General features: G+C 41.8%; 1 protein-coding gene across 1 annotated transcript in view; it reads left to right on the top strand.

The window, feature by feature from the left end:
* Nucleotides 1-5,414, top strand: part of CCK (cholecystokinin) — a 5,726-nt gene extending 312 nt beyond the window's left edge. Inside the window, exons 2-3 of the mRNA XM_035317242.1 lie at nt 1,284-1,541; nt 4,619-5,414. Coding sequence (XP_035173133.1) covers nt 1,286-1,541; nt 4,619-4,755 — 393 coding nt within the window. The 5' untranslated portion in view covers nt 1,284-1,285 and the 3' untranslated portion in view covers nt 4,756-5,414. The remainder of the gene's footprint in view (nt 1-1,283; nt 1,542-4,618) is intronic.
* Nucleotides 5,415-14,485: the final 9,071 nt, after the last annotated feature.

The following is a 14,485-nucleotide window of genomic DNA, read 5'->3' as shown; positions in this document are numbered from 1 at the left end:
CACACACACACACACACACACACACACACACACACACACACACACACGGCATCCATAGGAAATCGGGGGAGAAGATGGGACCTACGCACCCACACACAAACACACACACGGCATCCCTAGGAAATGGGGGAACAGGGTGGGGCTGGGGGGTCTGAGCCCTGAACAGGTCCGTGAACACACGCAGGAGTCGGTGTAGAATGAGATCCCTGTGAAAAAGGGTGCAGAGCAGCTGTGGTGTGTAAGTACCAAACCCTGCCTGGGTACAGGACCTATAATTGCTGCTCGCCGGAGGGGTGCTTTTTGTTCGGTGTCTGGGGACGCTGAGCAGGGGTATCTCATGGGTTGTGACTGTTTTCATGCCAGTATGTGGTGGTCAAACAAACTTCATTTTCCCCTCCACTAAAATGAAAAGCGTACTTGATATGCTGTTCAAAAATGTAAACTATCAAAAACTTCCATATAGATGTTTTCATGGATATTTATAAATGGAAATTACCCTCATAGTGTTAAGTACTAGGTACCTTGTTTCTCCTCTTAGCAGACTAATTTGTGTTTCAAAAATACAATTTCAGCTTGTGTGATCAAGTGATCTAGTAAAATGGCACAGTCTTGTCTAATATCTGTTTCTTTAAGGAAGCAACAGAATTGTCTTACACTTGAATTCTGTTTTATATGAAAAATATGGTTATATTGCATGTTATTTCTTACACAGCTTTTTCCACCTCAGCTGTTAGATCAAATGATTGGGGTGGTGTTAGATTTTTTTTTTTTTTTTCATTGTAATAAGATTTTGTTTCTTCTTTCCTTGTACAACAAGACAAAACCTCTTGAACACTGAAGGTCAAACCAGTGAAGGGTTGGAAAGTTTAGGCTCTTTGCAGAACTTGTCAAAACTGAGTATTTGTAATAGCAGATTTTAGTACAATGGGAAAGTACAAAAATGTTTGAATCCTGAGGTTTTTTTGAAAAGCTAGGTATAGCTCCCTTGTGTTTTACCAAAATGCAGCTTCAAAAAAAAGAAAAGTAATAACTGAGTGAGTCAGGGAGACATAACACATACACTGGAAGGGATAAAACCAATTCACTGTGGTATCTTCCTCTTACCAATGGATATTTAACTACTCATGTGCATGTTGTCCAACTTAAGACAGATCCCACAGTTACCTGTAATTAAAAACAGTTTTCTCGGAAATCAGAACCTCCAAAGAAAGCTGGGGGTGAGGATAACACATGAAGTAATTAGTCTGGTCATTCTAACATCCTGTCATTCCTTTTTCCTCCAGCAATGTACAGTGGTATATGCATCTGCATGTTCCTTGCTGTGCTCTCAGTGAGTTCTTTTGGACAGCAGACTGGGGGCTCACACAATGACAACCTTCTGGCTGCTGAGCTTGAGCAGAGCATGACAGAACATCACCGACATGCCCGTGCCCCTTTGTCTACTGGACCCCTGAAATCTGTGCCACGGCTCGATGGAAGCCTTGACCAAAGGGCTAGCACTGGAGTTTTGTTGGCCAAGTATCTTCAGCAGGCCAGAAAAGGTACTGGTTATGTGCTACTTCTGTATCTGTGGAATTTCCTTCAAAGATAGCTAGATGTTAACCCTGTCATCATCTAGCATGAATTACTAAATTGCTATAGAAGATAGAAAGTAGATTTTGCCTGGTTATTCCAGAAGTAGAGACCATTCTTCTCACATGCTGTAAAACCCCTCAAAAGAAAATATGTGTGTGTATATATATATATATATACTCTCTCTCTCTCTCTCACACACACACACACACATATATATAATTAGTGCCAGATAGATTTTCAGTCCCAGGTAGCCTTTGGACAGAATCTGGCAATTACTTAAAACCTCCATGGCACTGATTCTGTAACAAAGACATGAGGCAATGGTACAGTATTGGAATTAAAGGATTGGAATTATTGTGAGATTCATTAGTCACTTGAGGAAACAATTGTATTACCAATGTGAGCTAATAAGAGAAAGTAAAGCAGTTTCTGACATCTTACAGTGCATGTTTTACATAGGCACAAACACATGCCATGTATGCAGAACATGATAGATCAAAACCATTGCCCACTGCAACTCCTCAGGAGAAAGCATTTTTCCTTTTTAACTCTCTCATCTCTGTACTGCTTTGTACCTGAATACAGTAGCACCACAGGCAACCTAACTGCTGTGTCCTCCAAGAGAGAATGACTGCAAACCCCAGGAAAAGCCACTATGCAACTTACAGGGTTACACATCTTTACTTGCAACAGTAACTCTCATCTATCCCCTTGTACTGCAGGGAAGTAAGATACAGAAATAGAGCTTGAAAACTTAGGAGGCAGTAATTAGGAAAACCTGGGCATATAGACATGAGAATTTAACTCAGTTCCAGCACCAGGCTGTGTTTAGGATGAAATTCACTTCATCTATACAAGCAAAAGCTTTCTTTTCCTCTGTCTCTCCATACACCCCTATGTAGATCATTTAATCCTCTCCTCCTGATACCCTTGCTGCTGACCTCTGTTATAGGCAGAATCCCATTCTTATTTTTGGTGGTGGTTTACAATTAAGAGATGTCACATGCATTTTGTGCATTACATATGCTGCCATATGCATTCATCCATTTACATAAGAGGGCCAAATCAGAAACAACAGAAAAATAACCACTTCCAATATATTCTGAGAGACTCCTCTCATGTTACCAATTTTCACAATATCTATTAAATAAATTAATTTTAGCTATTCACATGATCTAGTGGAAAAACAATTCAGATACAAAATTCAGTGCTACAGTTAAAGCTGTTACTGAATAAGAATGCAGGAGGCAGCACAGCAGAACCCTCCTTACATTTCTCCTGTATAGTCCTTGGCACACTCCCGCAAGGAGACTGAACTTCTCATTCTAGTTTATGTAGCCATTATATTCTCTTAAATATTTGGCTGACATTTCCAAATAGCTCAACCAGATGAAGTGTATGGGGAGGGGTGGACACCTTCCTAGTGCAGAAGAGAGAAGATTCACAGGAACAAAGCAGTATTTATTTAACTTATAACAATGGATATATAATTGCCGATCAACTGCTTTCCCATCAAAACATGTTATGTTCTCATTTAACATACAGGTTCAGGGCAACACTTCAGAAATCTCTGCAGAACACTCACATCTCCTGCACTAGCCACTTTTAACCTGTACAAGCCATAACACTCATTAGAAAATTCCATCTCAGGGAAAAGGGAGTCTGCATTTGCTGGTGCTAGTTATCACCAGTGATAGCATCTGTCCGTGTGATTAATAGAAAGGCTAATTTTGGTCAATATTTCCAGTTAAAACAGGGAGAGTTAAATTCTCCCAAGAGGCTGAGGCAAGATGGCAGCGCTGTAGTCAAACTGCTACAATTTTGAAGCTGTTTGCTGTATGTTGATTCTGTAGTATCCATGGGACATCTCTGGTGATTTAAGGAAAAGTAATTAAGGTGTTCTTAAGGAATTCCTTTGACTGATTGTGACTCCTAGATTTCAATTCACTTCATGTGCAGGGTTTCAGCATGAATCCAGCACTGTGTAGCTGAGACAGGTGCATCACTGATGTGACAGGTGCATCTCCAATCTGTCCTCTGCAGAACCCTTTTCAGGCCAGACCATAATGGCACCAGGGCAGCGCTTACAACCCACAGGTCACTGCAGGCTCAGACATCTCTTAAATAGCAGTGTCTGAGTGATGGTCCTGCACTGTCCTAGCCCTGTCTGGTGCCAAGAAGCTATTCTCATCAACTTAATTTTGTGTTTTGAATGATGCTTATGAATATCATGGGTTTTGAGGCTTTAAGGGTAGACAAACATACTTTCATATAATTGTTTTGTCATTTTGTTTTAGGTAAATGTCTATAGCATGTTTACTTTCTTCCTGTGGTACATTTACTTCTCCTATCCCTCTACAACTACTAACAAAACATTTGCATTTCTTTGATACCCTGAATAAGGGTGATAGAAAGGCTATGGCAAGATCAAAGATCAGCATCCCACCCTGCTGTGAAAAGAGTTATGAAAACTTTATAAAAGCTGTGAAAATATCACTGAAATAGTAATAAGCCCCATGTAATTTCAGCATTAAACACCTCTAGCTGTGAATTCTAGACACAATGTTCTGAATTTCAGGACTATTCCCACTTCTTTATGAAACCTGGAATTCATAAATCTACAACTCTTGTTACTTAATTTGCACTGTAGGAGCTCCTGTACGTACATATATGGCTCCTTGAGCAGCACAGGACTATGGGGAGGTCCTGGCCTGGACTTTCCTTCTCTAGTGAAATAGGAAATAAAAAGGAAAAATGCACCCATATTACTTCGCAGCAGCCAGGAGCAGAAGGAGATGAAAATAATGTTTAATTTTTGATTTTTAAAAAAAAAAAAAAAAAAAAAAAAAAGGAATGTCAGAACATTACCCATAATGTTTTGTGGCATTTTCCTCAGTGATATAACAGCAGTGTTACGTGATCTGTGTAAAGTCAAGCAGTTTCAATTATTTCATGCAGACATCTGCTAACAAATACAAAACACTCAAAAGTGGATGAAAGTATGACTACTTACTCTCTCCACTCCCACACTCTTTTTCACTAGGTCCCACTGGAAGGCTCTCAGTTATGGGAAACAGGGTACAGAGTATTGATCCTACACACAGGATAAATGACAGAGACTACATGGGCTGGATGGATTTTGGACGCCGCAGTGCTGAAGAATATGAGTACTCCTCCTAAAGAACAGCAGACTATAGCAACAGGAAAACAAATCACACTGCTATGTCTGTACAGAAAGAAAAAATAATTTGTTGTCCTCTTTAAATTAGCATTTTAAAATATACCATGTATTCGATGTAAATTTGTCTGTAAGACTGTACAATGCAATATATACATATGCAGAATTCTCCGGAAAATGTTTTCTTTCTTTTGTGGTTTCTCATACACCAATATTATATTAAAATGATTTCACTTATTCCTTCTTGCCCTGTCACTGCATGTTGCTAGGTGTCTCACTATAAAGAGAGACAGGAAAATGCCTTCATTCATTCATTGTACATATTCCGTGTGTTAAGTAGTCAGACAAATGAGCCACTTTTTAGAGAAATCTTCTCACAGTAGTGGTGAGCTCTCTGAGGAGAACCTGTCCAAAACCAAACACAACAGCACAATGCTGCCAGAAAAGGCCAGCTGTCTTCACAGTGACCCCGTCTGAAAAGGACTGAGTTATATACCCAGCCTACATATTTGTGGTGAACAGTCAACAGTGCTAAAAACTAGAAGAGGAAGGACACCAATGTGTTTCACCTTCTTGGCTTATTTATTTTATGTTGTGAACTAAATGTGAAATTTGCAGCTGATGGCTGCAAATCATGGAATAAACAGACCATTCCTTCCTGTGTGGTGAGCTAAGCCTTCATTCGGGGATGGCAAGGAAAGCCATGCAAAGGAGCAGAGGAGGCTTCTGAGGGAAGGGTGAGGTACTGGAGACAGCAAATCACCATGTTAAAGAGAAATGGGGTGATCCCAGTTTCTGAACCCAGAGGCAGACTGCAGGCTGCAAAAGGTGTTTGAGGTGTGTGCACCTCCACCCCGAGTAACGCCTCCAGCAGCTACTGGCTCTGCTGCAGCAGCAGGTTCGCACAGCCCAGGAATTCCCTTCGCTGCAAAAGAAGGGGATTTTGAATAGCATAATGCAGAATTTCCACCAAGTGCATGCATTAATTATAACATGAACGCATGTTTTACATTCTGAATGTCAGGTGTTTGCCAAAGGAAGAAGGCAGGAAAACACCTCAGTAGCACGTTCTGTAGCAGCTAATAGACACTACAGAAAACATTTATACTAAAATAGAACTCCACTACAATAGAACTCTACAAAGGTTGAGGGAAACAGGCTGTTATGACTGAACACAGCAAAAATAAAAACATTTTGAGGAGCTGTTCCTAACAGAAGCCAAGAGAGTAGACACCATTATAAAAATGTGAAATGTAAGAGAGACTTCAACAAGTGGTAACAGAATTTTCTTTCTCAGTAACCCTAAATCTCCCTTTCTGTGGATCTCAACTTGGGAAAATGAAACTAATTTGCCATACAAACTTTTCTTCCTCTCAGGGCCCCTTTAGACAAACTCCTTCCAAGCCACCTAGCCTGCCTTTTCTCCTTACTTCCTTTCCAAACATAATGAGTCTCTAAATACCTGAATTTTCTCCTCAGTGTTGATCATTGCACATGGGAAAACTGTCTAAAGTACCATTTTTTTTCTCAACATTTTACAAGAGATTAAAAGCAGTTAATCAATTAGTGTTTAAATGAGGGAAATACAAATTAATATAAAAATGCATAGATTAAAGCATTTCCCACTGAAGTGTTGTTTCTTTAAAAGTAACATCTACTTTGCTGTCTCCTCTTTTCTCCCCTCCCCTCCCCTCTCGTCCTCTCCCCTCCTTGACTCTCACTAACTCTCCCCTCCTTGACTCTTCTTGACTCTTCCTGACTTTCCTCAACTTGACTCTCCTTGACTTGACTCTTCTTGACTTTCCTCAACTTGACTCTCCTCAACTGTCCTCTCATCAACTCTTCTTGACTCGACTGTCTTTGACTCTCCTCAGCTTTCCCATCCTTGACTCTCCTCAACTCTTCTTGACTCTCCTCAACTCTCTTCAGCTCTCCTTGATTTGACTCTCCCCTCCTCTCCTGGACTTGACTCTTCTTGACCCTCCTCGACTCTACTCTCCTCGACTCTCCTCTCCTTGACTCTTCTTGACTTGACTCTCCTTGACTCTCCTCAACTCTCCTGTCCTGTCCTGTCCTGTCTTGTCCTGTCCTGTCCTGTCCTGTCCTCTCCTCTCCTCTCCTCTCCTCTCCTCAACTCTCCTCTCCTCTCCTCAACTCTCCTCAACTCTCCTTGACTCAACTCTCCTTGATTCTCCTCAACTCTCCTCTCCTCGACTCTCCTCGACTTGACTCTCCTCGTCTCTCCTTGACTTGACTCTCCTCGTCTCTCCTTGACTCTCCATGACTCTTCTGAAGTCTCCACGACTCTTTGGTGTAACTTCTTACAAATGATACCCTCCTACAGCCATTTGAATCTGAAAATATTCTGTCCTCCACAAAACCCATGTCACTCAACACAGTAGTTTTACCCTTCTCAGCAGCTAAACACCACCTCAACTGCTCTCTCATTTCTATTCCTCAAAAGAAGAGGAGGATAAGAAAGTATGATGGGAAAAAAAAAAAAAAAAAAAAAAAAAAAAGTTAATGTGTTACAATATAGATAATTCAATTTAAGGGAAAAGAAAGAGGAACAAAACCAAGCAAAGGACACATGGAAGCAAAGAGTAAAAAAAATATTCTCTACTTCCCATCAATGACCAATGTTCGGCCATCTCCTTGGAAGGAAGGCCTCAATATGCATAGGGGTTGCTTGGGAAGACAGATGTGCCTCCTTTCTCCCTCCCCTTTCCCACCTTTTATTGCTGAGTGTGACATCATATGATATGGAATATCCCTTTGGTCAGTTTAAGTCAGCTGCCCTGATGATGTCCTCTTCACGCTTCTTGTCCAACCCCAGCTTACTGTCTTTGGGGGGTTTGGAGAGAATCTTGATGCTGTACCACTGCTGCTCAGCAGTAGACAAAGAATTGGTGTGATATCAGTGCTATTCTAGCTACAAGTGCAGAGCACAGCACTATATGGGCCACTACAGGGAAAGTTAATTCCATCCCAGCCAGACCTAGTACACTTAACTATCATTGTTAACAGCTAAAATTTGTATATAAAGACAGTTATGGTGTTTGCACAAAGCTTATGAAATTACTACAATATTAAATGATGAAAGATGACAGTGTATCATATGACAATGCTAAATAAATCAGAGCCAAGGAGAGAGCTAAAGTCTAGCATGTTTCCTGGTAGCATTTTCACCTGTACCAACCTGCACTCCCCTACATAATGCCAGAATACAGTTCAAGGGATAGCATGTACCAACAGCCACTCCAGATAAAACTCCACTATATTTGTTCCCCTTCTCCACTATACAGCCATCAACAGGCCTTCATGACACCATGCAATCATAAAACACATACCTATTTTTTGTTCTAGTTTATGAAAGTCCCACTCTAAAATAATCTGATAGATGTTTTGCAGTTGTGTATAGATTTAGAGGGAAAAAAAAAAAAAAAAAAAAAAAAAAAAAAAGTCTAAGAAAGTTGCAGTTTTGTCTCAAAGCTGCTAGGGCATCACATGGTTCCTGGATATGAACAGCTTGCCACTAGGAGCAGAAAGCAACCTCTGGCCCTAAGTCATTTAGCAATACAAACACAGCCAGAGAAAATTAGCAGGTGTCCACAGTCACAAGCATCCATGAAAACAACGCCCTGTATTGAAAAGTTCACAGAAAATCTACTCCATAAACAACAAAACACAGAAAACTACCCAATATGTTATAACAAATGTAAGATAAATACAACGATAAATTGTAATAGAATTCACAGATAAATATCAAAGTGAGAACTACAATATTCCACAGGAACAGAGCAGGCAAGTTTGAGACAATGTACTTCACCTTTACTTAAGATTTATATTACATTATGGTCCTGGATAATCCTAGGAAATTAGTACATTCCAAGCTACAGAGAAGCTAAAACAGCTGCTCATCTTGCCAGTACGCCCACTATATTCATTAGGAGAAAGATATACCTGAATTTACAGGTAAAAAATGGACCAAGGAGAAATCTGTTTAAATGTTCCAGGCCTTTTTTATCCATTAGTTCTGCTGTCTGGGGATTGTTATTGTCATCTTAGACTTTTCTTGATGCTGTTCAATTTCTTATGCATTGGATGCTAATGACTTATTTGGACATTAGATTTTCTAAGGTATAAACATTACCATTACTGTAATAAGTTGAAATTTATTCTATGAATCATCTTGCTGAAGTCATTTATTTCATAAGCAAAAAGAATAAATCATTCTGGACCTACTAGTAAAAAGTGTTAGATTGGTTGTTTTGTCAGATTGAAACTGAAAGCAACTGAAAGGCACCAGGGGTGATACACTCCAAATAGTGGTGGACCCCCTGCCCTGTCACTGTCAGGTGGAGTGGGAGGGGGAAAGGGCGGCTAAGAGATGGGGAGGAATGAAACAGGTCCCTGCTCAGCATTGCAGGCAAGCTCTCTCCCTCCCTACCTCGCCTTCCCAGGTGCCCTAAAACAATAGGTTTGAGATTCTGGAACTTGAGGGATGGGTAAATGAGGATGTGGTGGAAGGTCCACCCAGGAGGTTGCCTAGGGCAAAGCAGTTGACTCCACGTGTCAAGCCTGCCTCCACCAAGAAGGAAAGAAGGGTAATTGTCATGGCTGACTCCCTTTTGAAGGGAACAGAGGGCCCCATATGTTGGCCAGACCCTACCTGTAGGGAAGTCTGCTGCCCTCTTGGGGCCAGGTCAGGTACATTACCAGAAAATTTCCTGGCCTGGTTCACCCCTCTGATTATTATCCTTTAAAGATAGTTCAGGCTGGCAGCGATGAAGACGCTAAGAAAAGCCTGAGGGCTATTGAAAGGGACTTCAAGGGATAGGGGCAGTTAGTGGATAGAGTAGGAGTACAGGTGGTGTTTTCTTTTATACCTTCTTGTGGTTTAACCTGGCAGGTAGCTAAGCACCACAGAGATGTTCTCTCACCCTCTTGTGAAAAGCTTGTGGGTTGAGATAAAGACAGTTTATTAGGACGCAAAAGAAAGTAAAATAATAACAATAATGATAATAGTATTACTAATAGTAATGTGTACAAAACAAGTGATGCACAATGCAATTGCTCACCCCCCACTGACTAATGCTCAGCCTATCCCTGAGAGGCTGGTACACCCACCCCACTCATCCACCCTATATTAATTGTTTAGCATGACGCCATATGGTTTGGAATATCCCTTTGGCCAGTTTGGGTCAGATGTCCTGGCTTTGTCCCCTCCCAGCTCCTGATGCACCCCCAGCCTTCTCACTGGCAGGGCAGTGTGAGAAGCTGAAAAATCCTTGGGTTAGTGTAAGCACTGCTGTGCAACAATTAAAACATCACCATGTTATCAACATTATTCTCATCCTAAATCCAAAGCACAGCACCATACCAGCTACTAGGAGGAAAATTAACGTTATCCTAGCTGAAACCAGGACACCCTTCAGTGGCAGACAGGGATACTGAAAGGACTAGGAAAACCCATCTGATAAATACATGGCTGAGAGGCTGGTGCCATTGCAGGATTGTTTTTATTATTTATTTTTTGGCCATGGGGTGGTTTACCACCTGGACCTGGCTGCAGATGGGTCCTGCCTGGCTCAAAGAGGGAAATGGATCCTAGCCAAGGAGCTGCAGTGCTCATAGGGACAGCTTTAAACTAGGTATGAAAGGGGACAGGGATGAAACGAGGCTGACTAGAATTAAGCTGGGAGGAACAATGCCAGGGTTTGGAGTGAGGCCAATGCGTCAGCTGAAGTGCATCTACACTAAAGCACACAGCATGAGCAACAAACAGGAGGAGCTGGAAGCCATTGTGCAGCAGGCAAACTATGACTTAGTTGCCATCACTGAAACTTGGGATCACTCCCACAACAGTAGTGCTACAATGGATGGTCCTAAGCTCTTTAGAAGGGACAGGCAGCAAAGGAAGGGCAGTGACATGGCTCTCTATATTAGTGAGTTTTTTGATGTTGTTGAGGTCAGGGTTGGGAATTATAAGGCACAGTCCATCTGGTAAGGATCAGGGGGAAGGCCAACAAGATGGACATCCTGTTAGGGGTCTGTTATAGGCTGCCAAACCAGGATGAAGAGATGAATGAGGCATAATACAAGTGGCTGGAAGAAGTCACCAGCACTTATTCTCATGGGGGACTTCAACTTCCTGGACATATACTGGAAATAAAATATGGCTCTGAGTCTAGGAGGTTCCTGGAGTGTATGGAAGATAGCTTCCTGACTCAGCTGGTTAGTGAGCCTACCAGAGGGGGTGCCTCACTAGACCTGCTGTTCACAAAGGACTGGTGGGAGATGTGGTAGCTGGGAGCTCTCTTGGGCAGAGTGACCACGAAATGGTGGAGTTCTCTATTCATGATGAAGTCAGGAGGAGGGTCAGTAAAACTGCTACCCTGGACTTCTGGAGGGCAGACTTTGAACTGTTCAGGACGCTGGTAGGGAGGGTTCCTTGACTCAGTCCTGAAGGGCAAAGGGGTCCAGGTCCAGGAAGGCTGGATGCTCCTCAAGAAGGAGGTCTTCAAGGTGCAGGAGCAGGCTGTCTCTGTGTGCCATAGGATGAAACATCAGGGAGAAGTCTGGCGTGGCTGAACAGGGAACTTTTGCTGAGAGACTCCAGGAGAAAAAGAGAGTTTACATCTTGGGGAAGAAGGGGACAGGACTACCTGGGGAGAGTACAAGGAACTTACTGGCATATGCAAAGAGAAAATCAGAAAGGCTAAAGCCCAGCATGAGCTCAACCTGGCCACTGTGATTTAAAAATAAATAAATAAATAAATAAATTTACAAATATCTTAACAGTAAGAGAAAGGCCAAGGAGAATCTCTGTCCTTTAATGTATGCAGCAGGGATCATGACTACTGAGGATAAGGAAAAGGCTGAGATTCTCAATGCCTTCTTTACATCTGTCTTTAATAGTCAGATCACTTACCCTTGGGGTACTTAGCATCCTGATCTGAAAGTCTGAGACAGAGCAGAAGAAATCCCCCCATGATTCAGGCATAAACAGTTAGAGACCTGCTACTCCACCTGGACTGTCACAAGTCCATGGGCCCAGATGGAATCCACCTGAGGGTGATGAGGGAGCTGGTGGACATGATGGCTGAGTCATTTTCCATCATCTGTCAGTGATCATGGTCAACCAGAGAGGTGCCAGATGACTGGACACTTGCTAATGTGACACCCATCTATAGGAAGGGTTTTAAGGAGGATGTGGGGAACTACAGGCCTGTCAGCCTGACCTCAGTGCCTGGAAAGGTGATGGAACAGGTCATCTTGTGTGAAATCACACAGCATGTGCAAAACAACCAGTTGATCAAACCCAGACAGCCTGGGTTCATGAAGTCCTGCCTGACCAACCTCATTGACCCACCTGGTGGATGAGGGAAAGGCTGTTGACATAGTCTACCCAGACTTCAACAAATCCTTTGACATGGTCTTCCACAGTATTCTTCCGGAGAAGCTGGCAACCCATGGCTTGGACAGGTACGCTCTTTGCTGGGTTAAAAACAGGTTGTATGGCCAGGCCCAGAGAGTGGTAGTGAATGGTATGAAATCCAGCTGGCAATTGGTCATGAGTGGTGTTCCCTGGGTGTTGGTGTTAGGGCCCATCCTCTTTAATATCTTTATTGATGATTTGGATGAGGGAAGTGAGTGCACCCAAGTTTGCAGATGACACCAATTTGGGGAGAAGTGTCAATCTGCCAGAGGGTAGGAAGGCCCTATAGAGGGACCTGGACAGGCTGGATCAATGGGCAGAGGCCAATGGGATGAGGTTCAACAAAATCAAGTACCAGGTCCTGCATTTTGGTCACAATAACCCCATGCATGCTACAAGTTTGTGGCAGCGTGGCTGCAAAACTGTGTAGAGGAAAAGGATCGGGGGTGCTGATTAATGCCTGTCTAAACATGAGCCAGTGGTGTGACCAGGTGGCCAAGAAGGCCAATGGCAACCTGCCTTGTATCAGAAATAGCGGAGCCAGCAGGACCCAGGAGGTGATTGTACCCCTATACTCTGCTCTGGTAAGGCTGAACCTGAAGCACTGTGTTCAGTTTTGGGCCCCTCACTACAAGAAGGACATCGAGGCCCCAGAGCATGCCCAGAGAAGGGCAACAAAGCTGGTGAAGGGCCTGGAACACAAGTCCTATGAGGAACGGCTGAGGGAACTGGGGTTGTTTAGTCTGGAGGCTTAGGGGAGCCTCCTCTCTACAACTATCTGAAAGGTATTGCTCTCTTCAAGTACCTGAAAGGAGGTTGTGGCAAGGTGGGGGTTGGCCTCTCCTCCCAGGTAACTAGCAATAGGACAAGAGAGAATGGCCTCAAGTGGCAACAGGGGAGGTTTGGGTTGGAAATTAGGAAAAATTTCTTCTCAGGAAGAGTGGTCAGGCATTGGAACAGGTTGCCCAGGGAAGTGGTGGAGTCACTGTCCCTGGAGGTGTTTAAGGAAAGGGTCGATGTGATGTCACTTAGTGACATGGTTTAGCAGGCAATATTGGTGGCAGGTGGATTGTTGGACTAGATGATCTTAGAGGTCTTTTCCAATCTTAATGATTCTGTGATTCTATTCTATGATGACAGGAAAAAATCTGACCCCAGTTTTGAAAGTTATTTTAAAGGAGGTTCTATTTATGTGGTCCTAGCTCCCTTTCAAATTTGACTTTAATGATTTTTTTCTTGTACCCTAAAAAATAACATTCCATGTTTTCATTTACATTTCAAAGTAATCTGATATGACTTTAATAGATTAATTAGTTATATTAGGTTATGGCAGGTTAGCAATAAATTATTCCATTTACAAAAACTGAGAAAATAGAAAAACAATTTACTTGGATGATCAGTCATATATTACAATGGTGACAAAATTACTAAACACAGAGAAAGGAAGGCTAACTGTCTAAAGTAAATAATAAACATGTAAGATGGTTGAACTACAAACTCCTGATAATAAAAAGAACAATGATTTTTATTAAGAAAAATGAAGGAAAAAATAAGCAGGAAGAACACTAGTAAAATGGGTATTTAGATTCAGAGTAACAGGTGTTTCAAGTGACAAGGCTATAACCTAAATAAAGGTACTAGTTAGTTGATAGGATTTGTGAGAAAAAAAAAAAAAATGTACAAATGTCAGATATTAAGACACAATTAGGGATACAACTGTTGAAACTACATTGTATTCCTAGCCCTTTTGATTCTTCTTCCTTTTTTCATTTCTGCTATCTATTATTCCACTAACAGCCAAAGAGATGCTGTATAAGCTATATTTCAGGAATTCCATGGTAATAACATATCTTCACAGGAATACAATTATGCATGTCCTGACTATCTGTTCCCTTTCATAGCAGCAGCAAAGATTTTAGACTTGTTTATCAGTTCTTAAGCTAATGCCTCTATAAAGTTGTATTCACCTTACCTAGCTCTGATGGTGTAGATTCATTATGAGCTTAGTTTTGCAGACCTTAAAATGAGAAGAGTCCTGTTTAAGGTTTTATTTTTTGTGTTTATTTTAAGACAACAAGCACTATTCAGCACTATATTTTTTATTTTTTTTCTTTCTCAAGAAGCTACAAACCTGAATCGTGGTTTAGTCATTAATCCAACTGTCATTAAACCAAAAGAATTACTCCTTATCAATAACAACAGGAAATGTATCAGATTCGTAACCAGTATCATGCAAGTATTTTGGAAAAAATAAGCAATTTAATTTTAATTAGAGCTAGGCAATTAATGCT

Source organism: Oxyura jamaicensis, chromosome 2 (genome assembly GCF_011077185.1).
Source record: "Oxyura jamaicensis isolate SHBP4307 breed ruddy duck chromosome 2, BPBGC_Ojam_1.0, whole genome shotgun sequence".
Lineage (NCBI taxonomy): Eukaryota > Metazoa > Chordata > Aves > Anseriformes > Anatidae > Oxyura > Oxyura jamaicensis.
Note: the sequence above shows the minus strand (reverse complement) of the source record. Positions and strands in the feature narration are given on the sequence as shown.